General features: G+C 47.5%; 1 protein-coding gene across 1 annotated transcript; it reads right to left on the bottom strand.

Annotated features, from left to right (window-relative positions):
• Positions 1-12,667: 12,667 nt before the first annotated feature.
• On the bottom strand, positions 12,668-24,925 carry LOC8033173 (multidrug resistance-associated protein 1-like). The gene is made up of 6 exons (XM_042286985.1): positions 24,791-24,925; positions 23,500-23,599; positions 19,284-19,480; positions 15,999-16,175; positions 14,570-14,737; positions 12,668-12,856 (listed from the first exon to the last, which is right to left on the bottom strand). Exons 1-6 carry the CDS (start codon positions 24,923-24,925, stop codon positions 12,668-12,670), a joined length of 966 nt encoding a protein of 321 aa, XP_042142919.1.
• Positions 24,926-25,228: the final 303 nt, after the last annotated feature.

The following is a 25,228-nucleotide window of genomic DNA, read 5'->3' as shown; positions in this document are numbered from 1 at the left end:
CAGGCTCGGGCCTGCAGTGTACATTCAATGTTGGAAGCATCGGTGATATGAACCCTTCGACTGCTGTCGTGGGGTTGCGGAGAAGGCTGCCGAAGGTGTTGTCCCTCACATGAGGTTCTTAGCTTCTTGTCTTCAGTAGCATCAGGGTTGGCGTGGGTGCTCGATCAGGCGCAAAACATCCTCCACAAAGGTGGTGACGCTCTTGTCGGGGCCGTGTCCTAGACAGAATCAGGAATTCGGCTCTCTCTCGTCAATGTTGGCTGATGAACTTGCACTTCAGCTCGGTCTTGCAAACTTCCCCCGACGCTAAGGATTCCTGGTTCTCAAACCAGTGCCTGGCAGTTTCTTCCACGAGAAGTATAGGTTCTGCAGGAGCTGGTTGTCCACCTGCCCACTGTGGCGGGTGACACGGTCATATGGTCATATTGTTCAATCCAGCCCCCGACGTCTTATGCACCTTGCGTGAAAGGGCATCACAGTGCGAGGTGCGACAGCCATGCAAACAATGGTGGGAGCGGACGCGGTTTGCTGCTAGAGGTTTGTCATTGTTGGCTTAGTCAGCTTCGGTTTTTCTGGCAAAAGACGTAATTCCAATGGTTCTTGCTGGTAGCAGCAACTGGCTTCGATTTCAGGTTTTTCGTGGTGTATTTCCGAGGTTCGTCCTTGTGGTACTTGCTCGTCTTGCGGTTTTTCTGCCGGGCTCGGGATAGGACTTGGTTCCCGGCTCGCCGGGGGTTTAAGACGCGGGATAATGTGCCACCCGTGTCTTGTTTTCGGGCAACTCGGCTGAGGAGCCGCCAGGGTCCACACAGAGCGAAAGGCTATGAGTAAAGTGCGCAGCACCTCCACCAGAACATACAATGACAGCTGGGCATGGCCTGGAACTTTCCAGAATAAAAAATATTGATAGGAACTAGGACTGGAGCAAGCATCCGTGACAATATAACAAAACAGACAGAAGAGAGTCGATCATGACCACTAAAGAAGTTGCATTGCTTTAGTGGCATTCTGTCCGAATAAATCCTCTCCTTCGGGGTTTGGCGACTGCCGAGGACGAGCTGAACTGAAATGGATGTGGGACCATTTTTCTGGTAATGAGCCGCTGCAGACTGTCGTCGCAAAGCGGCGTGAAAGGGTAGACTGGGTAGGTAATACGCGCGAGAAAATGTCCATACAGCTTGCAATTCCCGTTACGAGTGTTGATGAAACTTTGGTGTCGACGAAATGTGCGACAGACCAGCAGAATCAATACCAACAGCAACACCTGTGCTCCGTGAAAGTACACGTCTACACCAGAGCAATTTAGTAGGCAGCAGAGCATCACCTAAAGCACGGCACAGGAACTACCAGCTTGAAGGCAGCTCTTCGGCGCGCTGCACACCTGTGCTCCGTGAAAGTGCACGTCTACGCCGGAACAATTTGGGAAGCAGCACAGTATCTTTTAGCACGGTGCGGGAACTACAAGCGTCAAGGCAGCTCTCCGATGCACCGCAACACGAAAGTGAGCCTTCGGTCATTTGAACGAAGCGGCACCACGATCGCACACTGCCAAGCACGAATCATACACCTTCCGTCGCTAAACTGTGTAGCCAAATATATTACACACGCTTCACTGCGGATCCTGAAGGTTCCGATGGTCAACGCGAGCACAGAAACGTTGCCTTAAAATTTATCCTAGCGGTGTCCGAATGAATCCGAGATCCGAGCAACGTAGGGCCGATTGTCTCTTTTGTGGCAAGATCCCCGTTGGTCACCAGCGAAATGCACACCGTTCCTCCGTATTTTCACGTTATACCTACGTGAGACACCACGCTGAACTCTGAAGTCGTTTTCGACCGGCCTCATATGACAGCTTCCGCGTCTGAAATCGACTCGCCGAGACGAACGAGAACCAACAAAGCACCCGACAAGCTCCGGCCCAGCTGGGGCCAGCCGCTGCATGGGCGCTGCCATCTTTTTTGTGACGTCACGTAATTGGTTTGGTCATGTGACGAGTGGTCAAATTTGCGTACAATGGCAGCCACCTTATGGAGGTCACTTTCGTTTGCAGACCGGAACCCCGGTTTATCGCTCTAAGCCCCTCTACCTCGTTGACGCAGGCTCTCCTCCTCTCCCCGGAAATGAGGGAGGAGGAGAGCCTGCGTACACTCAAAATGGGAGAGGGGACGCGGGACGCACCTTCCACTGCATTGCCAAGAAAAGTTGTCGCGGAGTATGGTTAAATCAAATCGTAGGGTTGTTTGCGATTAAACATGGTCTTAAACAGATATATATATACGTTGCGTGCATGCACCAAGTCACGTTTACAAACAAACCGCGGAGCGCCCCTAGCGGCACGCCACCGCCACCGCGCATGCGCGATAGGGTTTGGGCAAGAAGCGCCGCGTCCTTCATCAACAGACCATTGGAATGTGACTTTGCCGGCGGCGGTCGGCGTGAATCCCCGCGCTCTTTGTCGCGTGGGAATTGTTGATTATACGTCGTCCTGGCAACGTATCACTACTTTGTTGTGGCCAGAACGAAATTTATGAGGCTCGTTACGCCGCGAAACTTTGCGTAAATAGTGCGACATGCAGTGATTCATTCCGCGTCAACACCGCAGGATGGATACTCAAGCCTGACTCGCTCGGCGACATTCTGCTCGCTGTTGCAAGTCGGGACTTCGCTCGGTTTGCAAAAAGCGTGGGCGGTAGCTGCGATGCTTGACGTCAATACTGAAAATAGCGAGCAGAATCGAACCGAGTGAATCAGACATAAGAAGTTGGTGATGGCCACGGTGTAATAATGATCAACATCTCCTTGTACCTGCTGGTTACACCGGGCCTCTACTTACCCTAGCCAACCGTCAACACAAAAGGAATTTTGAGGTCTGCAATTGCTTGTGATCGCAACGGTTAATCTACAGGCCGTTATGGTGTGATGGAACAGACGACACTTCGAACAAGTTTAAAATAGAAGATGAGAGTTTGCACGATCACACGAACATTTGAGCGTGAAGACACACTGAACAAAGTCCGAGGGCGGTCGAGACAACTTGACAGTTTTCCCACGTCCATTTTGGAAGAAAACAAATAAATATGACCGCAACTATCCGTGAATTTAATCCAAAGTGCCTCCCATAGAAGGAATCGTGGTCCGACCGTGTCTGTTTCTTTTTCTTCTCACTGCGCCTATCCATGTTCACGGACGAACCGAGCAGGCAGAAAACACATGAGAACTGATCTTCATATCTTTCCGGTCTTTTTTGGTACAACCCCAGTGGCGGCGTTTTGATAAGAGGGATAATTTTAGTCTGGTACCTCCCCCCAAAAAACAAAAAAAAAAACAAAAAAAAACACACCGTAGGTATGCCCGTCCCGCATGTCGACTTCCGCCCACATTCCCAGATTGGAAGTGCGACCGAAGCGCCACCACCACAGCGTGACGTCCCAGAGTTGAGTTGGTTTATACCGCGAGCAAGTGTTTGCACAGAGGGTTCGGTTACATCACAGCACCGAGTTTTAATTTGACGGATACTGGTTGACACAAAGCCTGGCTGCCTTTTGCCTCCGTCTATTCTTTCGCAGAGGGAGAAGTGTAGTTAGGGTCAGGCTTTTGGGCGCAGAATGCCGACTTTGTCTGCTAGTCCTAGTAATGGCTGTCTTATATTTTCTACGGCGTTTGAAAATAGACCCAATTACTGCGAAAAAGGAATGTTTTGAGAGAGGCAAAAGAAAATACACTGAAGGGCACGTTGCATTTGCCTACTGACATCTAAGAGACGCGTTCCGACAAACGAAAATACCGCAACCAACATGTCGTCTGCTCCCCACCAAGAAGTAGCTGCAGGGGAGGAGCTTTGCCATAGAATCGGCCTCCCTCTCAACGCTCCTCCTCTCCCGCTCTCTTCAACTTGCTCGCCATATTATCCTAAATGAATGCCGTTCAAAACTACTGTAGCGGCCGACTGTCTATGTAGGGAAAAGAGGAGCACGAGTGAGGTCGAGCTCGGGGAGCGAGCTCAGAACATCAATAGCTCCCGAACGAATCGGTCACCTCTACGAGTATATTCGTGTAAATGAAGTTAGGAGGGGAACACAATTTTTCTTTAATTGGTGACCTGGACAAGGACCCCCAACCACCTGTGCTATGACAGCCGGTGGACTAGCCCGTTTATTTCCGCTCACTTCCGTATACCCTCCGACTTTTCAAGTTCTGGCCAGCGGATCCGCAACTCTGGTTCGCACAAGTAGAGAGGAAATTCACAAATAGTCAAATAAGCTCGCAAAGAGAGAAGTTTCATCACGTTGTGGCCGTTTTACCTACCGAAATTGCCGCGAAATTCGTGACGTTATCTTTGAACCCCCAACTTTGACGCCGAATAGCACGTTAAAGGGTGAACTCGTAAGACGCACTTCAGCATCCGAGCATCAACGCCTCTAACAGCTTCGCATATCAGAAGCACTGGGCAATCGCACGCCATCTCAGCTTCTTCGCCGTTTTCAGCAGTTTCTCAGAAAGGAAGTGCCCACGTTAGACGCCGCTTTGCTGCGATCACTCTTCCGACAAAGATTACTCAACGATGCGAGATTTATACTCGCCCCACGTCAGGGCTGATTTTAGTTCAGTTTGCTCAGCTGGCAAATGCGGTAATGAAAGTAGCTGCGGCCAAAATCACTCACATTGAGCACATATATCTGCGGCACAGTGCATCCGTAAACACTTCGATTTCCACAGTCAGCTTGAACACTTTTCATCAGAAGGTGCAGAAAACGTTCCAGGTCATCAGCGCTCAGACAGCTGCTCCTTCTCTCTCAAGACCAGTGCTTCGCCAACAATTAAAAGTCCGGCTCGTGGCATAGCTCTCTCTGACGCAAACGCGGGCCACAGCACCACACACTGGCCTATGCTGGTATAATCGACCCTTCGGTGACCGCACTAGAAAATGCGTAGGGCAGTGTCCTACTTCGGGTAACGCCTGGACCCTCTACTAAAAGCGATTTTTGCCGAAGAAAAAAAGAGCAGGAAAACGCTGACCTACCTACAAGCAGCCAACAAAACACCTATCGCCACCTATGGCCACACTCTCAGAAAAAAAGGTGTATTATTACACCCCTTGTCCCATATAATACACCCCAAAACTTCAATTCGACATACAGCGCCCCATAATCGAGCAGGCGGCCCCAACGATTTCGAGGAGCTTGATAGCCGTGTGGTACAACTTATTAAGATAGGTGATGTACGTATTATTGAATACAAAAAAAGTTATTGGAGTTTTCTCGGCCGTACTGCAAAAGCTCCGTGTTTTCTTTCTTTGGTCTTTATTACGTACTTTAGCAATTTAATAAGTTATATCGCACCGTTATGAAGCCCCTGGTAAAATTTTGTGCCGTCTGTTCGACTATAGGGCGCTGTACGGTCGAAATGAAGTTTTGGGGTGTATTATATGGGACAAAGGGGTGTATGGTGATACCCTTTTTTTTTAGAGTGCAGCGTGCTTTGACTTTGAACATTCTTCTGCGATGAGCATTTGGCTGGATGTTTTCTCGTAGCCTACATATCTTAATTACCCAATCATCGAAGTCGATTTTCTTTGGAATTTAAACCTCTTGGTTGACATGTAGTGAAAACGCCTAGTGAAGGCAATTAGAGATCTCGCCGAACACCTCACATATGCACAACTTCACGAACTTCCAAATTGCTTAAAGGCCTCTCGCACAGTTACTTTTGAGAGCGTTTGACCGCATTGCGCCGTGAAACAAAAGCGAGGCACCGGAATACCTGTGCTTCGTATGAAACTTGAAAACCAATTCAAGGAATAGCGTGGCACGCGACACAAGAAACAGGGACGTCTTGGTTTCTCGCAGCCGCAACGTACTCAAACACATCTGTGCGTAGGGGCCTTCACTGCCCCAATCCAGATTCGCGGTACAAAAAAATGCTACAAGAGTTCGCATATATCACGCGCCCCACCAATTCCCTTCATCCCGTCAAGCATGATATTGCACACCACAATGTGACCACTGGGCAGCCTGCGCAAGCTCGGCCACGTCGCCTTCCACCAGATTGCTTCAAGATAGCCCATGATGATTTTGATCACAAGATGAAGCTCGACATCATCCAGCCGTCATCAATCCTACTGTATCATCGGAAGTTGTATCACGGATATGTACGATATGTACTTCGTCATCATCCACCAGTGTAGTTTTCTTCTTTATCACTTTCGTTCTGTTCTGCGCCACGCACTGCAGGAGCCCGCCCGCCTCCCTAGTAGGTGGCGGCAGTTAGGGACTTTTGTTATTAACCAAGAACCATCCACAAGCTCAGGAAGTTTCTGCGCCTGGTGAATTGTTGGCATCGTTTACTCCCACACAGCGCATCAAAAGCTCCGAGATCTCACTGATATTCTCAAAAGTTTCAAGAGTTACTGCAGTCTTTTAGAATGGTATTCACCAGCCGGTCACGCCTTTTGCTTCAGAAAAAAGAAACTCGACAGGGCGATCCTTCTCGTTTATGCACACCATAATCTTCCTGTCAGCGTCATGGTAGACATATCCGACATTGCTGTAGGGGCTGTTCTACAGCAACTCTTTAACGACAATGCTGGCAGCTCATCGCCTTCTACACCCAGACGCTCACACCCCCGGGTTCCGTTAAAGCATGTCCATTACAAAGCTTCTTGCTATCCACCAGGCCGTCAAGCACTTCTGTCATTTTTTACATGGTTGCGGATTTATAACCTCACCGATTAGAAACCCATAACATGCGCTCTAATATTAGAAAGTAACAAATTTACTCATCGCGAAATACGTCAGCTGCCAAAGATATCGGTGTTCACCACAGACACATGACATATAAACGGCGAAAACTACGCGGCTGCCGATGCCCTCTGACTGGTGATCATCCCTCCATGCTCAAACATCGTACCCATGGAAATTGACTTCCAGGCCATGACTGCAGCTGAACGTGAGGATCCTGAGGTTCAGCAACCTTGTTCCTCGCAGTGTTGTCTTGATCTACAAGAGGTCAAACTTCCAGTGTCCAAAAAATCTCTCATCTGCGACTGCACCAAGGGCGCACCACGCCCATTTGCACAGCTCCTTTTTCGACGACAAGTTTTCGACTCCTTTGCACTCACTGGCAATAACAGGCATTCGAGCAACCCAGCGGTTGCTCACTGAGCGCGGAAAAACAAAGACGTGCGAAATCGGACCCGCGCTTGCCTTCCTTGCCAGCAATCCGAGGTTCACCACCATACAGCAGCATCATCCCATACTTTTCCGACACCGACGGAACATTTTGACGCAGTACACATAGACATTGTCGGTCCCCTTCCGCCATCTGATGTAAAATCATGCTTACTGACATTTGTCGGGAGTTTTCCCCGCTGACCTGAAGCATTTCCCATCCCCAACATCACAGCTGAAATCCTCGCAAGAACATTTGTCGCAGGTTGGGTTTCTTGATTCAGGGTACATTCATCTATCACCACAGACTGAGGCAGACAGTTCGAGTCTGCTTTGTTCCGAGAGCTCATAAAACTGTTAACGGCAACATGAAGAGATTCCATCGCCACACAGGATTCTCTCACACTACACGGTGACCGTTACCACTGACCGTCTATCACCCCTTTGTCCTACTAGGCCTCCAAACAGCTACTAAGGAAAACCTGGGTTGCAGGCATGCCCAGCTGGTATGCGACGCACCCCTTTGTCTTCTGGGTGAATTCACCAACCCTTCTGACGAAACTCTCACTAGCAAGCCCACCAGTTACGTCACAAAACTTACAACGGCCATGCCTGCTTTCCGTGCAAGTCCTCCGCGACAAAAGCAACGTAAAGCAGCATATGTTTTTAATGAACGCACCCACTGCACAAACGCATTATTCCTCCATGACGCGACTGAAAATATTTACAGCACCCTTACGACGGCCCATTTCGAATCATTGACCGACCGTCACACAAAATATTTTCTCCTCGATTTAAGTGAACAAGACGACACCGTCTCACTCAATCGTCTGAAGCCATCTCACCTTGGGAATATTTCCAGCTCTGAGACTAAAACAACAAAGCGTAACCCTGGTACAACTCTGCTTGCCTCATCACCCCGCACTATATCCACAAAGACTGTTTCCCGCCGTAGGTCGGAGAGATCACCCTCGACGCTCCGTAACTTGAGCGCCCCTATATACCACCACAACTCGGCATTCACTATACTTCGTTTCAGCTTCGGTCCAGACGCAGCCGATGCTACAAGCGCGAGCATGTGGCCCAGAACAGTGCTTGCACTGCACGAGCGCGCGTGCTTGGCAGGGATGCTGAAAGCCCGGAGCTCGCGCTTGTAGCTTTGGCTGCGTCTGGACCGAAGCTGAAACGAAGTATATCAACCTCGTTCCTGGAAGAGGAGTATTTGTAGCAACCGGCTGTTTATGAAGTAACAGGAGCACGAGCGAGGTCGAGCTTAAAGGTCGAGCTGAGAACAGCGATAGCTTTCGAATGAATCGGACATCTATATATTAGTGTTTTGGTATTCTCGCTCACCGCTTGTTCGGAGAAAGGGGCAAAGTCATGTTGGAGAAGTCTAAAATCCCGGTGTTCGGCGGCTAACGGCGCCTCGGCTGAACTAAAATCACTGGAGCCTGGGAAAGTAGCGCCAACGCCTTCCTTACCTGCTAGCCGGACACAAACAGATACTAACATACAGACAACCAAAACCTCTCAAGGCAATCTGTCCACATTGACATGGAAATCGCCATCTCGTCCATCCAAACCTTGGAAGCATCCACAGGGTCGTTCTAAACCAGCCGCGCCAAGATCACCAAAGAGCATCATTGTACTGGAAGCGCTTCCCCCAACATAAGCGTCTCTTGCACTGTGTATGCAATCAACTTATCAATCATGCCAATCTCCATGGATCTCTTACAATTATATTGTTCCTCTTGCGTATTTTAAAACAGTAAACTTATTTTTCAGTGCCTTCAAGCACCGACACAGCATGTGGTGGTGGTAGGAAGATGTAAGTACGCTTCTTTCGCCAGTGTGTGGACAGCAAAATCTCGGTATACAAGAAACGTCTCCATAAAGCTACCCGTCACCAGCGAATTTAGATCGGCTTACCAAGAACGGAGAGAATTGCATACTCCACAGACCAAAATGGCGACCATACTGTCGAGTTTCCCATGTTGGGGTACCCACGGCAGCTGTGAAATGAGCGAGCATCCAGTTCAGGCTCCCAGGCAGAAAAAAAACGTCTTTATCTCATGCGTTCTTTTTGAGCCGTCCGCACGTGCCTCGTGCCAGCCACGTCGCACGTGGGTCAGTCAACAATCACCACATCTTCCTTTTTTCGAAGCAGGGCAATTTACAACATATACAAAACAGCTAGCCAAGTTTCAACAGATCACAAAGTAATTTAAAATTTATACAAAACATCTGGCCAAGTTTAAACACACCACAGTGTAAGTTACAATATGTACAGAGGATCTGGTGAAGTTTAAATAGCACATTAGCTGTCGAACAACAACTCGACAACAAACGTATATGGTGCAAAGTATTTTACAAAACCTCTGTTAGAGTTTAAATCCCACATCAATCTTCAAAACCCAGCCAGACAGGCTCGCGCACAATTCCTTCTGACCTGGTCACATAAGCCTGAGGTATCCTGGCAGCGCCTGAAGCAGGTCCTGCAACAATATCACTTCACGTACTGCCATCTAGACTTTTGTCCGAACTGTCGGTGTCTTCCTCATCTCCTACGGGAAAGTCGCACGAACCGCCGTTCTGGTGGGAGGAACCAGAAGGAAGAAAGTGTAAAGCTCTTCTGTTTCGTCTCAGTTGTTTTTCAGAATCTGTTTCCAGCAAGTAAGTTCGAGGTTTGGCAGCTCGCGCTACCACTGTGGCTTCCGACATCTTGTCGTTTACCCACACTTTACCTCCCACTTTCAACGTACGTAGCTCTGTCGCTCGGTGTTGTTTGTTGAAGACTCTCCGTTGCTTCTCGCGTTTTCGGCGGTCATTTTGCATTACTGTTTTCAGATCGGGGCGCACCTGACCTTGTAACTTAAGGAGCATTGACACCCTCGTCCGAAGACGTCGTCCCTTCAAGATTTCAGCAGGACTTCTTCCCGTCAACCCTGGGGTGGCTCTGTAAGCCAAAAGAGCTAGGTAGGGATCTGTTGATTCTTTAATAAGACGTTTAACAATTTGCACCCTTCTCTCTACCTCGCCATTTGCTTGCGGGTACCTTGGACTAGTCGTAACGTGACGAAACCCGTACTTGGATGCAAATCTTTTAAATTCCGCGCTTGCAAATGTCTGAAATGACAATTTCGGGCACACCATGTCGAGCGAAGATACTCTTAAGTTGTTCGATTACAACGTCGGCACGAGTGGAAGGGAGCAGGGCTACTTGCGGAAACCGCGACAAGTAATCGACAGCTACCAAGTAATCCGAGTCCTTTATCTTACACAGATCCACGCCCAGTTTTTGCCTGAGGTAGTCGGGGGTGACTGTTGGAATCGTTGGTTCCGCACTTTGGTTGCCATACTGCGCACAAACTCGGCAGTTCTGTACCAACGCACTGGGTTCCTTACTTAGGCCTGGCCACCAGACACATTCTCGTGCCCGAGCTCGACACCTGGCTATGCCTTGGTGACCGTCATGCAAACGAAGCAAAACCTCTTTCCTTAGTTCTTGAGGAAGAATTAGCCGCGTGCCCTTCAACAAAAATCCATCACCCTGGGTCATCAAAGCCCTCACCTGCCAGTACGGGCGTAGCAAATCAGGAACTGATGGTTTCACGGGCCAGTCCTTCTCACATAAACGCTGTAGTGACTTACAGAGAATATCAAAGGCTTGATACTCTTTTACTTTGGAGACAAAGTCTTGTCCGATTTCTAGCCCCGTCAGGCAACCCTGCGAGTATGCGTTTAATTCTCCAACAGTTATTTCTTCCGGAGCTGCCTGTTTGTCTTTGAGTTGAGCATGAGACAAGCCGTCAGCCGTAATGGGCTGCTTTCCCGGCACGTAAACCATTTTAAAGTGGTAGTGTATAAACCTCTTGCGAAACCGCTGCACGCGGGGAGGTAGGACGTCAATAGAGCACGTTCCCAGCAACGGAACCGATGGTTTATGGTCAGTCTCAAAAACGGCATCGAGCCTTCTCAGGTACTCATCAAACCTTCCAGCGGCCCACGTCAACGCCAGCGCCTCTTTCTCGATCTGCGCGTACCGCGTTTCCGCTGAGGTTAAAGAGCGAGAAGCAAATGCAATAGGTCGTCGGTCGCCGTTTTTCTGGACCCAAGAAAGAACTGCGCCAAGGCCGAACGACAAGGCGTCTGCAGAAAGGGCAGTGGGCAGGGTCGGGTCATACTTCGCCATGCACTCAGCCGAGCAGATGCTGTCCTTGATTGCACTCAGAGCTGCCTTTCGGCAGACCTGGCGGAGGTGTCCCTTATTCTGGCAGTTGAAGCACTTTATTTGGCTTCTCGCAGGACACAGGGACCGCTGGTGCTGGTCTCCACCGCAGAACTGACACGACTTCTGGAGATAAGATTTGACCGGCATATTGCTCTTCCTGTCCGGCAGCTTGGAGTGGCGGCGCACAGCGTCGACATCCAGGTCAGAGTCCTGGGTTTCATTGGACGGCGGCGGATGGGTTGATCGGAGGGTGTGTTGCTGCTCGGGCACTGTTTCTTTCAGTTTCGCTTTGGCTGTTGCAGTGGCAAGAGTAAGCTTGGCGTCCATCTGCAGGGATTCCGAAAGCTTGTCGTCGAGAAGGCCCACCACGAATCGGTCTTGAATCATCCGCTGTTTCATTTCGCAGAAGTCACAGCGTTCAGCCTGGACGTGCAGCGCCGTGAGGAACTCATCGACCGTCTCGCCCTTCTTTTGTTGCCGACGGTGGAAGCACGCGCTTTCCAACACGACGTTGCATTCCTTCAGGAAATATTCATCGAAATTGTTTTTTACGATGTCAAGTTTCTTTGAGTCTCCCTCCGCTAGGTCAAACCTTGCAAAAATGTATCTTGCCTGTTTGCCCATGGAGTATAGCAGGGTACGGACTTGGGCCTCGTCACTTCGCTCGTTGATAGCAGACGCGTAGCGTTAGTCGTCGAAGTGCTGTATCCAGCTAGGCCACTCCGACGAATTATTGAAATCCAGTGGCGGCTGCTGTTGGAGGGAGGCGAAAAATCCTGGCGGGTTCGATTTGGTGGCTTCTGCCATCGGTCCTCAGTTTTGGCGTGGCCAGAAAAAACATCTTTATCTCATGCGTTCTTTTGATCCGACCGCACGTGTCTCGTGCCAACCACGTCGCACGTGGGTCAGCCAACAATCATCACACATACAAGGAGCGTGCGCTACTTTTCCAGGATGCAGTGACTTTAGGCTGAACTATCTTGTCTCCTAGCCATGTGCTTTGCGCCCCGCGCCTTCGCCCCACGCTTGATCCAAGCGCGCCCGTCGCAGCGGGACCAAAGTTCTCAGTGTCCTAAACCGGCGCAGTGTAAATAAAGTGAAGAGGGGAGCATTGGTTTTCTTCACTACCATTCCGGGCGATTGAAAACTAAACGAGCGTAAATAAAGAAGTAAGATTCCGTGACGTGCAGGCAGTCTCTGGGTATTGCAAGAGTGGCAGCTGCCCCGAGTGTGCTTTTGGTCTTACCTACCTTCAGGGGACAATTTCAACTTACATCTCTTTGTTTCGTTTGTTATTAGGGCTCGTTGACACGGATCCGTGCCGAAGTGTTTCTGGAGTCCTCGAGTCATTGAGCAGATCCTTTAGGTTGTCATAAACTGTGATGCCCGTGTTGTGAACCAGGACCAGCTTGTCCATTTGTCTTAGAAATGACCCCTGGTTGCACGCAATAATCCGAGTCTGCCAATGAGACAAAACAAAGAGCACTCAAAGTTTGTTCTGTGTGACGATCATCGTAAACAAGCGCAGCTGTTGAACCGGTAGTCAGGACGCAAACAAGCGGGTGAAGAATAAATAGACATAAATTAACTCCAAGACTGCGAGAAGCAAGCACAGCATGACACAAACGCACAAAAAGACTTTGTTTGTTCGTGTCGTTTTTGCTTCCCCCAGTCTCGGGGTTGAGTTATGTCCTTGCAGCCGTTTTTTTTTTAATCTATCGATCAAAGCCGTATTATGCAGAGTTGCATTTGATGAGAAAAGCAGCCTACGCTCGAGTTCAATATCCGTTTTTCTGCCGTCGTGGTTCTTTATTTTGTACGCGACACCGAGAACGCACGGTGTGAAGCGAGGGAGCCTCATGTGGGTTGATTCCTGCCGTGTTTACGCGAGACGCTATCGAAGATGCGCCATTGGTTTCCAGGACAGCTATTCTGTAGGCAGCGAACTCTCCCAGTATCGACTGTGCAACGACGTGACACGTCACGCCATGCCACTACACGCGCCCACGCAGTGTACCAAGGCGTTTGAGAAGCAGAACGTAAATAGCAAATACTTTTTAAGCGTTAATTTCTTTTCTGAAAGAACAACCGTAATGGGATCAATGTTCTACAACCAGTGTAGCTTCTTTCTTCGGCTTACACCATTACGTGAGTCAAATTAATATGATAACTTCGTACATAAAGAGTGTATTTTGCAGTTTTCTTGAACATGCAGCCACCTGCTCGGGGACGTTTTCTTACACTGTGTGCTGTACCTGAAGCTGTATTTATCTTATGTCTGACAGATGACTTTTCAAGATAGAATAAGTGATCAGAAGGAAAAAAACCTCTAACCCGGCTACAATCTGACATACTTTAAGGCTGCTAATCGACCGACCGCCAACGCACCTTCGTCAATTTGGCGGTACAGTCCCGCCGGTATACGCTTGATGAATTACAGGTGTTATTATTACCATGATAAAAATGAAATTTGAATAACTAAAGGTCTTGGAATAGATCAACAGTAAAGCTAAATTTTTCTGAGCTATGTTTTACAAAGATATTCTCTTCGTGTTTTGTTAGGCTCTATCCTGACAAATTTTATACTATTCCGACTAACAACAGTTTCCGAACAATTTAAAAAAAAACTATTAATTTTTCCTGATGTGAGAAACAAAAATGCGCAACATAAAAATGAGATTAGTACAGGCCTAGTCATTTCAGATCGCACAACTAGTTTATAATTTATAAGTAGTCACATATACCAAGCAGCCCTGTAGCCACTTCGGTAAACGTTTTCACGTTCGGGATCATTTCACAATGTACGCTAATGCCTGCTCGGTGGACTGCCTCCAAACACCGTTAGCATGCTTATCACAAGGCATGCGCGCAGTCTAAAAGAAAGCAGGGAAATATATGATAATTGATTGGCAACTCGAAACACGTTTTACGATGAAGCCTGTTAATACCGCAGATTGGGCGAGTTGGTAAAACATGGTCCACGTTCCAGCGCACAGGTAAACAGTCACTCAACACATTTAAGCACACAAAAAATACTCTCACACCACGCTCAACGCGCGGTGTGAGTGTATTTTTCGTGTTCTTGCATTTATTGAGTTACTGCCTACCTACGTTCTGGTACATGAATCAAGTGTTGCGAATGAAGTCAGGCAGCCGTGAGATAATGCAGCACCTGGCTCCTGAGGATGCCCTTTTTGCCGATCACTTCCTTGAAAACCTTCTTGGCGACGACGGCGTCCAGAGCGCTCAGAGGATCGTCGAGTAGGTAGATGTCTGCCTGGTGGTAGGCAGCCCGGGCCAGGTTGATCCTCTGCTTCTGCCCGCCACTCAGCGTCTCGCCCTAATAACAGAAAGAGAAAAAAAGCTGACATTTTTAGAGCGCAGCTCCTAGGCGCCCGTTTCCATGCTTCGCTGCGTCGGCGTCGGTTTCGACGTAACCACGCTCAACTTAGCGGGAAAATTGACGTCACGTGACATCAACACTATTTTGATTCCCCGCTAGACTTAGGTGACGAATTCAGTTTCTCCATTAGACTTAGCGGGAATATTCCCCGCTAAGTTCGAGAAATTGAATTGGACTTGAGGTCACGTGACGTCAATTTTCCCACTAAATCAGCGGGAAACCTCTGACGTGAAACCAAGTCCTGTGACATCATTTTCCCCAATAAATTTAGTGGGGAAACTGAATTGGTGTTGAGGTCATGTGACGTCCATTTTTCAGGTAAATTTAGCGGAGAAACTGTGGGCGAAGAGGGAGGGGAGGGTACTGAGGAGGAAGATGGGAAGGCACGCAAGAGGAGGAGGGGAGGGCACGAAGGAAGGGAGGAGGAGAGGAAGAGGAGGAAATGAGGAGGGCAGAGGTAGGGAGAGGAGGAAGAGGAGAGGAGGAGGAGGGGCATACCTTCGCCTCTTCCTCCTCAAGAGCTGTGCTCTAATTTCGCGTTACAGAGATTTGTAGCCGCCTTTCATCTCACTGAGATGTCATACCCCCATTCGATCACAGAAGTGGTCTCCCGTTCTTCGACTATCGTTTCCTTCAATCAGAACCTTCCGGGAAACTGTCGATGTCTTATTTTTTTTTTGATGCACTCGAGAAATCTTGTAGTGTTGTAAGAAGGTACATAGAGTATCTACTCAGTTCCTTTGGTTACTACACACCACTATACTCTGTTCCACTTTAAGTCCGGCCACATCATATGCTACGAGCAACCGCAAAATTCGGTCAACCGCAAATTGAAAAAAAAAACAAAAAAAAAAAAAAACACACGCATACACACAAAGAAAGAAAAGCACACACAAGTATATCACAATTGTGTTGTATCGTTCTCGAGTGTTTTTGCAGCTTCGGCTTTTCCAAATTACGAAAATTTCACCAGTTTCCCGCATCTTTAGGTTTTCCACATCCACCTTTTAAATCAAACGGTCACCTTAATGAATACCAAAAAAAAGTTTGCAATGCTTTGTTGGTTGGATTCAATTGTGCAGATTTTCGCCGACCACTGTGCACATAAAAAGAAACTTATCGGACAAACTGGATGTCCTTAGTTGCAAGGCTGTGTCTACGATGCTTCCTCGCTCAAAACGACGAAGCAGGAACGAACCTTTTCTCCAACTTCTGTGAGGTCGCCGGCGGGAAACGTGCTAATGTCCTCATACAGTTGGCATGCCTGTAGCACACGTGCGTAGTCCCCGCCATTCATGGATTTGCCATACAAGACGTTGTCTCGCACACTCATATTGTGCACGTTGGCCGTCTGTGGAACGTAGGCCACTCGGCCCTGAAACAAAATAGCACATGTGAGCTTCAGATAGCCTGCACTGGAGTGCCGCCCCACCACCGAACTTCAATGAACGTCAAATACGCAACGTCATGTAGTCCTGTACGTTACACGACTCCAAGGCAAGCTGTACTCTGCAACAGATTTTCCGGTAGAAAAATAGCGCGACTTTTTCGCTTCTGTCAGAAAAGTAAGAGCATATTCTCGTTGCTTGTAACTGTGGTTAGTCAGAACGTTTTGAGGCACATCCACACCTCCGGTGAGGCTTGTTGAATTTTAAAATTTTTTTTTCACATCGAAAACAACAGCAAGCATTAGAAACAGCTAAAGAAGTATACAGTTATGCATACACAAAATTTTTAAGATATGAACGATTAAATCTGTAACGAAGATTAATAAACAAACAAAAACACTATGGGTTTTTATAGACTAGAAGGAACATCGTTTTTGTCTCGGTGTTAATGAGTAAAGAAGGTGTATCATGGCAGTGCATCAAATGACATCTTAACACAGTTTATTTATCGGATATTGTCCGTATTTTCGTGAGTTCCACCATGTTGAATTCTGACGTAGCTGAGCTGAGGAACAATAGGAAATTTCTTTATTTGCCGACTCGAAGGCGCTAGACTTGAAGGGATTCGTGCCAATTGTTGCGCATTTTTCTTAGATATACTTTTATTGTAGTTATACTTAAAATATTTACTCTTTTTTGTTGCCCAACGCAACTATGTAATATTCTAACATGGCTACAGTTACAGGGAAACGGTCTTTAACATAAATTAGGACGACTGCCGCGGTGTTATGAAAGATAGCTGTTACTGCTTTCTTATGGGCCCCTATGTTACAAACGTACGCAAGCTGTTCGTTGTTGATTCGTACAGAGTTCTTTAAAAATTGAGACCGTTACGAAATACCGTCTTCAGTATAGTTTCGGTGGGACCTGCTGAAAATGGGAAGGAGGGAGATATGGAAACAATCCCCTTCAGTGCAGGTTTATTGGATGGAGTCGGAGGTCGTCATTGGGAGGATAACTATCATAATCAGTGTACTAAATAAATATTATTGTTTTACAATGTTTTTAATGATTTTAAGCGTCATGTTGCTATTGAAAAATTAAGGGACATTCTTCATAGGGTCTAAAGGAGTTTACACATATTGAGAAGAAACAACGTACTTGCGCACATTCATTTATCAGTAATCATGCTGTTGACGCCTAATATTCGAACTTAAGAAAATGAAACCACCACGAGGACGTTCAAAACGAAGAAGAATAACTTATTAACTTCAGTCATTCAATTTATATCCAGAGCATGCCTTTAAGTCATCTATTAAGAACCGGCTGTCACAATGATAGCGATGTGCTTAAAAAAAACTACACCACTTTCTATATGTCAATGGGGGCATGACTTCTCGCGCTCTTGCTGCATCCAGTGCAAAAGTTTTGAAAAAAAAAAAGAGAAAAGCGCCCGCCAAGTTAATTAATGAATATCAACGCATTCCTTTTGTTTAACCGAGAAGTAATGGGCCGTAAAGGGAAAAGCTGTTTGTGACACTGACTTGAAAGCAAGAGGTTTAAGAAGCCAGCCTCTGGGTATTCCCGTGTTCGAAAAACTGCCCCCGCAGGCTTGCTCTTGCAGCCAACTGTTCACTTCTAGGCGATATGAAAGAGGTAACTGCTGCAGTCCCAAGAGACTCCCGGATCTGCTTCCCGACGATGCAAGAATTCATTGCTACATTCACGCATACAACATACATTGCGCAACGCCGTTAGCGCGAACACAAATTGCGCGCTTTTCTCTGTTTACCTCAAGAGGAAAGATACGGGCATGAAACGTTAGCACTTAGGTTACTGGCCCAACTGAACACTTTCAACCATTAGTTTTGATGAAAGTTCTTGCACACTGAGAGAAAATCAAAGAAAACTGGCAATGGTCTAGTTCGCTTTGACAGTGTCATGGAGCGTACACACCGATGGCGCCTACTTCCGCACCATTTTTATTTCAACGATATTTGTTAAGGGCACTGTTTTTGTTGTTAAGATTCCTCTTGTCGTAAAGGGTTGGATAATTACTTAGTGTCGATGAACATCTCCGCTCGTACACACCATATTTATGCTGACACAGGCGGACGGCGCCATTTGCACAACTTGGGAACTCCTGCAACTCGAGATACTGGGGCATTATGTGCAGACGCCAATTACTTGATGTGTTATATGATTGACTTCCGGTATACACAAACTAATTTTGAGTAAAAAAAGTAATTAGTCTTTGTTAAACTGCGATCCGGCATTAACTGCCTTGCCCAGGAAGTGCTTCCGAGTATACCAGTTACAGAAGACTACTCACTAGGATCCCTATTAAGGTTGCTGCTCTGTGTTTGAATGGGAATGACTGCGTTACGACCGCTTGTGACGGGTTACGAGGAACGAACACACTGGTGCCATCTATCAGGAAGCCATAGAAACTGTTCGAACTCCATATAACTAGTCCGAAGGGTTTGAAGTATTCGCGGGATCAAATCTACGTGTTATGTATAAGCTATTTTTTTGTTACATTTTTAGGATTATTCTAAGCCCACGGTGAACGAATAATCCATAAAATAAGCGTATATCGAAAGCGCTTTAGGCCTACTCAAAAGGTGGCGCTATAGTGTGTTAACTCGTTTAGAGTTCCTGTATAGGCTCCCTACGGGAGCTAGAATTGTGCGTCTGTTTTCCACTTGCCGCCGCGCCGCTATTCGCCGAGATCCGATCACGTGAGGAGTAGGATCAAATGCCGTGCAGGAAAGTAGACGTTACACGCGCCCCGGCGCACGTTCCCCTGCTTTTGAGCGCGCCGTGCGCATCGAACGGGCGGCGCCGCTGTTCGCCGAATTCAGTCACGTGAGGAGCAGGATCAACATGCCGTACAGGAAAGACGGCGCTACAGAGAACAGCGCGCAACTCTGGCTCCCGTAGATAGGAACTCTAGCCTCGTCGTTTGCAGTCACAAGCAATCGTGGCACAGCCAAGCACAATCAAACGCAAACGTATGAACCATCGTTTAGATGAAGCAGTCGAGCGCCGGCTCTTTCCCCTCTTCCCCCTCCCCCTCCCCCTTCCCCATTTACCGTGCACTTGACAGCGCCCACGTAGACGTGCATGTCCCCCAGTATTCCGGCGAGGAGCGACGACTTGCCACTGCCCACGAAGCCAACCACGCCCACCAGCGATCCGGGACTGACGCGCAGGTCGACGTTGCTCAGCCCCGCTCCGTTGTTTTTATGTTTGCTCCAGGATAAGGAGCAGTTGCTCATGATGACTTCCCCTGTAAGAAGCGAGAGCCAAAAGTTCATTTCCCAGTCTGCGAGAACAGCAGGTCAAAAGCCCCCTCTGAGCAACGTCGGTGACGTGGGCCTATAAACTGCCAAGGGTGCACCCTCTCAGAGCTAATACAGAAATGTGAGATGAGTCGAGACTCTAGGGATCTCGAGGGTCCTATAAATTACCGACAGCTTCTAAAATACAAAGACGTGGCAAGTACTCGGCGTCATTTTTACTCCTCGGCCAATGGGGTTGGGGCGTTAGCAAATAAGAACGCGCACCTATAAAATGCAAATAAAAAAAGACAAAAAAAAACACAATCTCTTGTGTTTAAAAGAAAAAAAAAATACTGATCCGAAGTGTAAATAAAAAGGATTAATCGAGCGAGCTTCCTGGGTTGGTACAGTACCCAAATATGTGAATTATACAGTTGGTTGATGATCTGATTACCGTACTTCTTGGAACGAAGTTCTGATTTCGCCGATCGGGAGAACCGTCAGCCGGAAGCAGACGATGCGAACGTATCTTTTCGGGAGTAGCAGTGGCGGAACTGGCATATGCTTACTTGCTCTCGTGTTTTCTCGTTCTTCGTTTTCCTGTCATTCAGGAGACGTCATATCGTAGCACGTTATTCGCAAAGCGTGCTCAGAACTAGCTCCAATTTATCGTCTTTGAAGAACAACGATTCTGATCGTGTGGAGTTGACGTTGAACGTGCTTCCAAATGCATTCCTCGCAGGCAGTAAACCAAAGCTACGGCGGAGCCTCCTATATACTCACAAAGCCTGGCAGTTCGACGACGGAACCATAGAGTGCTTGGTCGCAGATTTGGAGCGCGAGGATCTGGTAGCACAGAGCATCAAAGAGCCATTTCTCGGGGAACCTAGACGTCCGCGCACAGCTTTTGCAGCGGCAAGGACCCGAAACTCACTTGTTCGCTCGGGAGAAGTGCGTTTCGGCGTCTCGCCACAGCGGCGTCCCAGTCACGTGGCTCTCCTCTCATCCAGTGTCTGCCGCTCTACCTTTTCCCTTTCGGCGGCCGCTTTTCGTGGCGCTCTGCCAGGCTTTGTCAGTGTACAGGAGGATATGGCTCTGAGTACCCATGTGATCGCAGACCTTGGATACTGATCAAAGCTGTGCACTCGCCGTATTCGCTTCTTCTGAAATGCGAATCTCTGAGTATGCGCTGCGATGACGACGACGACTACACGGGGGGGGGGGGGGGGGGGGTCGCAGGTGTACAGCAGCACTTTAGGCCTCTTTCTTGGTACATGCTCGCGCTCTTGATCAGACGGTACTTCGCTGCCGCAGCGGCTACTGCAGGTACAGCACGTCGCCATAGCACATGCGAGGTCCGAGTTTGAGGTACGAGCAGGTACGAGCACGCTTGACGACCACGCAACGGGCCGATCTTGCCAAATACCGGATGGATGGATGACTAGTGGCTATGTAAATCGTTATGTGTGGCAGACTGCGCCACCTAGCCTTGACCGGGCAGAACGCGTGCCCAAGCTGGCCTTCCTGGCAGGGCAAGTAACTTGACGTCACGAAACGAGCTTCCAAAAACGCGCACCAAGGGTGGCGTACAATATTTATATTTTGATTTATTAAATTTTGAACGCGATCTCGCTCGAGACAACGTAGCTTATAACAATGTGGTGCGCCATATATGCCATTACGACCGACAATTTTCACTCCAAATCTCGGTTCAGTATCCCCTTAACCTGTCACTGATTATAAGAAAAAGTTCTCCGTACTTAAAAGTGTTTTTTCATGTTAATAAAAAATTATGACTTGTACTTATCGATCGCGCTATTTCAACTTTCAGGCACAAGGCCCCTTTGGAGGTTTAAAAGTTAGACTCCGTTATACATTTGTAGAAATAAATGAACTGCGCAAAGGACGAGGACAGAGGTAGAAACAAGTACGAAACATGGAGCGCAGACTTCCAACTGTTTATTTGGCGCAGACACAACAGTATATATAACAGCAGCAATTAGTTTGCGGCGAAATAAGGCTTAAACATGACCATCTAAAAAAGAAAATTCCTTGTCTGATAGTGAAACAGATTGCATTCTTATGCAGTCGTGACCTTTCTTTTTAATGAAGTAGGCTTCTACGAGTTTTCTTTCCGTTGTCTCATCTGCTCTTGCGAGAACACGTGTCCTTTGCAAATCAGGATGACAACCGCATTTCAAGCAATGTACAGGCAGATGTCCACCTGTGTTGTTTTTTATCGACAGAAAGTGTTCACGTGCCCTGAGGTTGAAACAACGTCCAGTCTCGCCAATGTATACTCGCCCGCAAGAAAGCGGAATTTCATAGATAACACCAGATGCGCATTCCTTGTAGCGCTCGCTGTGCTCCTTTTTGCATTTGTTGATGTTCATTCTTGGCTTCATCATAGGGCACACTTTACTGAGTTTGCAGGGCGCTGAAAAAACGACCCAGAGATCATACCTGGCCGCCACCTTTTTCAGGTTATGGGACAGGCCGTGGTGGTACGGGGTAACATGCACGCGCATTTTTTCTTTTCGCCTCTGCTCATTACTACCAGTTTTCTGCTTCCGTAGCAAGCGCACACATACAGCAGAGACCAAGTGTTGGGGGTACCCTGCGGCAGTAAGGCGGTCACACTGATCGCGGAAACTGGACGCCATTTTGTGAACACGTGATTTTTCTAATGCTGCTGTACAGCTAGACATAATGATGGCTCTTTTAACAAGCTTTGAGTGAGCACTGTTGCAGGGCAAAAGGCCCTTCTTGGTCCTAGGGTGGTACGATCAGCCGATGTGGTTGTCATTAAGCGTTATTTTGGATCTAAAAACTGGATGGAACCGTTGATAAAGTTAAGGCCATCGGATGCTCATACGATACGTCATGGGTAAAATTAAGGCCATTGGATGCTGATACGAAGATAGATAGAATGCTAGAAACAGCCTTGTGAATACAATCAGAACCTTCGATATCTAAAAACACAAGGTAGTCATCGACGTATCTAAAAACGCGCTCTACATGCTGATCGCAAAGGAGCTGCTGCAAGTGCCTGTCAAAAAAGGACAAATACATATCACATAGCACGGGGGCAACCGCGGACCCGATACAAAGGCCGGTCTTTTGAACATAACACCTCTCCTCGTGCGCAATTACTGTAGAGCTCAAGTAGAAACGCAGCAGTTCAAGGAAACTCTCAGTGCTAATACCGCTTGCACTCTGAAAACTAATTTCACCAAACTCCTCGATGCTGTCCCTGACGGCTGTAAGCAAGCCCTCATGTGGAACCAAATAAAACAAGTCCTGAATGTCCACAGAGAAGGCAGTCTTTGCAGACGGGAAACCGCTCTCCAAATCACGAACCACTTTACTGGAACTTCGAACCAGGTAAGGGTCCATTCCCACAATCTTGTTAACATGGCTCTGGAGGTACGAGCCGATTACTTTTTGCCAAAAACCCTTCTCGGAAGCAATCACGCGAAGGGGGCAATCAGGTTTGCGGGTTTTTCCCGTTTTCCGTTATACAATCGGCGAATCTCTGGGTGACACGTGGGAGACAAAGGATGGCGATCTGCTTGAGTGATTCTTAGTCGCCTTAGATCAAGAGTTCGTTAAATGTAACAGGCGACATTTTTACCGGTGACTTATACGAAGGCGCAACTACATAACTGCGTTCATAAGTCACTTGACTGATTTTAAATAAAGTTATTCAACACAGAAAAAGCTTTTTAGGTGATTAACACTTAAGTTGCCACAATACGGTTTTTCTGACACATTTACTTGCTGTAGATGCAGTAACATACCATTCGTACTACTTTATGTGGGTGGAAATAACAATAAAAGCCTCGGAAGAAACTCTTTCACAGTTCCAAATTTCTAAAATTAAAAAGGCCGGTTAGATTTTCACCGTAGTTGCAGACAATAGGGGTTCTCAACAGGCGTCAACAGGCGTCAAGCATTAAAACGTACGGCTACCCTAACCATAATAACAGAGCGAGCAAGGTAGACATTTTTTAGTTTGCACCTATACCTTTTCTTTGGCATACTTGGTCGTCGTCGTCACAGAGTTTTTTCTCCTCTTTCTCTTCTTCGATGCAGAAGTTCACGATACGATCGGTTGACAGAGATATCTTTAAAAAAAATTACATATTTATCCTTAGTAACCGCAGAACTCTTCAAATGCACACACGCAGTTTTGACCGAGTTTTCATTGCGATCATTCTGGATTTTGTACAGAAATGTAAACTACATTTAGGGTTAGACTGCCCGACATGCACCCTGTCGGGCAGTCTAACCCTCAAGGTAGTTTGCATTAATAGTTTAATTAGCGTTGTTGTTAAAGATCTGTAGGATATACGCATCACATATATATGTGGCCCTTCCAGTTGAAGTCGAGATTGTAGTCACTAAACGCATAAGAAGCGCAGGGTGTAATTTTGACGCTCCTCCTCTAATAACGTTGCGGCGTTAGCCAATTAAAACACTCAATAACTAATCACAAATTTATAAGCCTGAACAAATTAAGCCCCGCCCTGCGTATTTTCAGCTCTTAGGTACTGTGGTTGTACGTGCGAATGAAATCACATAAATTAATGCTCCTAAAAATTCCGTTATCGTGCCCTGCCCCGCGTTGCTTACAGAACATCAATAGTTGGTCTTTTTCTTTTGTCAACCAATGAGATGTAGGATAGTTGCTATCATGCTTTAATGGCCTCGCAGTTTCATTATTCAGAAGAGGTTATCATCATTGTTTCGCCAAGGATGCATTATGTTTTGGGATAAATACCCATCAGTTTTTTTTTTATTGAATACGGTGATTAAATAAAAAGTATATTTACGTTGCGCGTGTATCAAAGGTAACTGTACATAAAAAAAAAGAAGAAAAAAACAAAAAAACTTAGGAATAAATTTCTTGAGGAAGCATACAACCATAGCTCCCTCTATAGTCACAAAGCCTGGCAGTTTGTCGACGGAGCCAGAGAGTGCGCCCCGTCGCAGATTTGGAGCGCGAGGATCTCGCATTATAGAGCACCAAAGAGCCATTTCTCGGGGAACCTGGACATCAGAGCACAGCTTTTGCAGCGGCGAGGACCCGAAACGCACTGAATCGCTCAGGAGAAATGTGTTTCGGCGTCTCGCCGCAGCGGGGCGCCAGTCAAGTGGCAGTCCTCTCATCCGTTGTCTGCCGCTCCACCTTCTCCATTTCGGCGGCCGCTTCTCGTGGCGATGTGCCAAGCTTTGTCAGTATATAGGAGGCTACGCGTAAGCACACTCTGGGATTTCTGGTTGCGCAGAGGCACCGCATCTCGAAGAGGGTTCACCTGACTCCTGGAGCGTAGGGCCCATGCCATTTGTGCCATAGTGATGTCCGTCATGTAGACGAGAGAAATGGAACTGAACGAGGCTGCGATTGTCAGGACATGTCCCTGGTTGAAGGCGGTCAGCGTCGCAAACATTATGATGATCAGCTGCAGACGTGAATACATATGCTGCGTGTTCATGTCTTCAAACGAAAATATCCAAATCTGTCTTACAATCGCCATAAACTCACTGGTTCAGTCATTGAATTCAAATGTACGACTGTCCTAAGTAGGGTGACCACCTTTCTGCTAGCGAAATGCGGGAGACTGGAAGTGGGAGGGGGGGGGGATTTAGTAACACACACACGGCGAACCGAAGTTCCGTTAGCACATTTATTATCCTCTGCTGTTTATACACCTGCTAATCGTATTGGAGCAATTAAGCTTAATTAAGTTTTA

The sequence above is a fragment of the Ixodes scapularis genome, unplaced genomic scaffold, assembly GCF_016920785.2.
Source record: "Ixodes scapularis isolate PalLabHiFi unplaced genomic scaffold, ASM1692078v2 PGA_scaffold8__174_contigs__length_109621045, whole genome shotgun sequence".
Lineage (NCBI taxonomy): Eukaryota > Metazoa > Arthropoda > Arachnida > Ixodida > Ixodidae > Ixodes > Ixodes scapularis.
The sequence above is the reverse complement of the archived record's forward strand: the minus strand, read 5'-3'. Positions and strand labels throughout refer to the sequence as shown.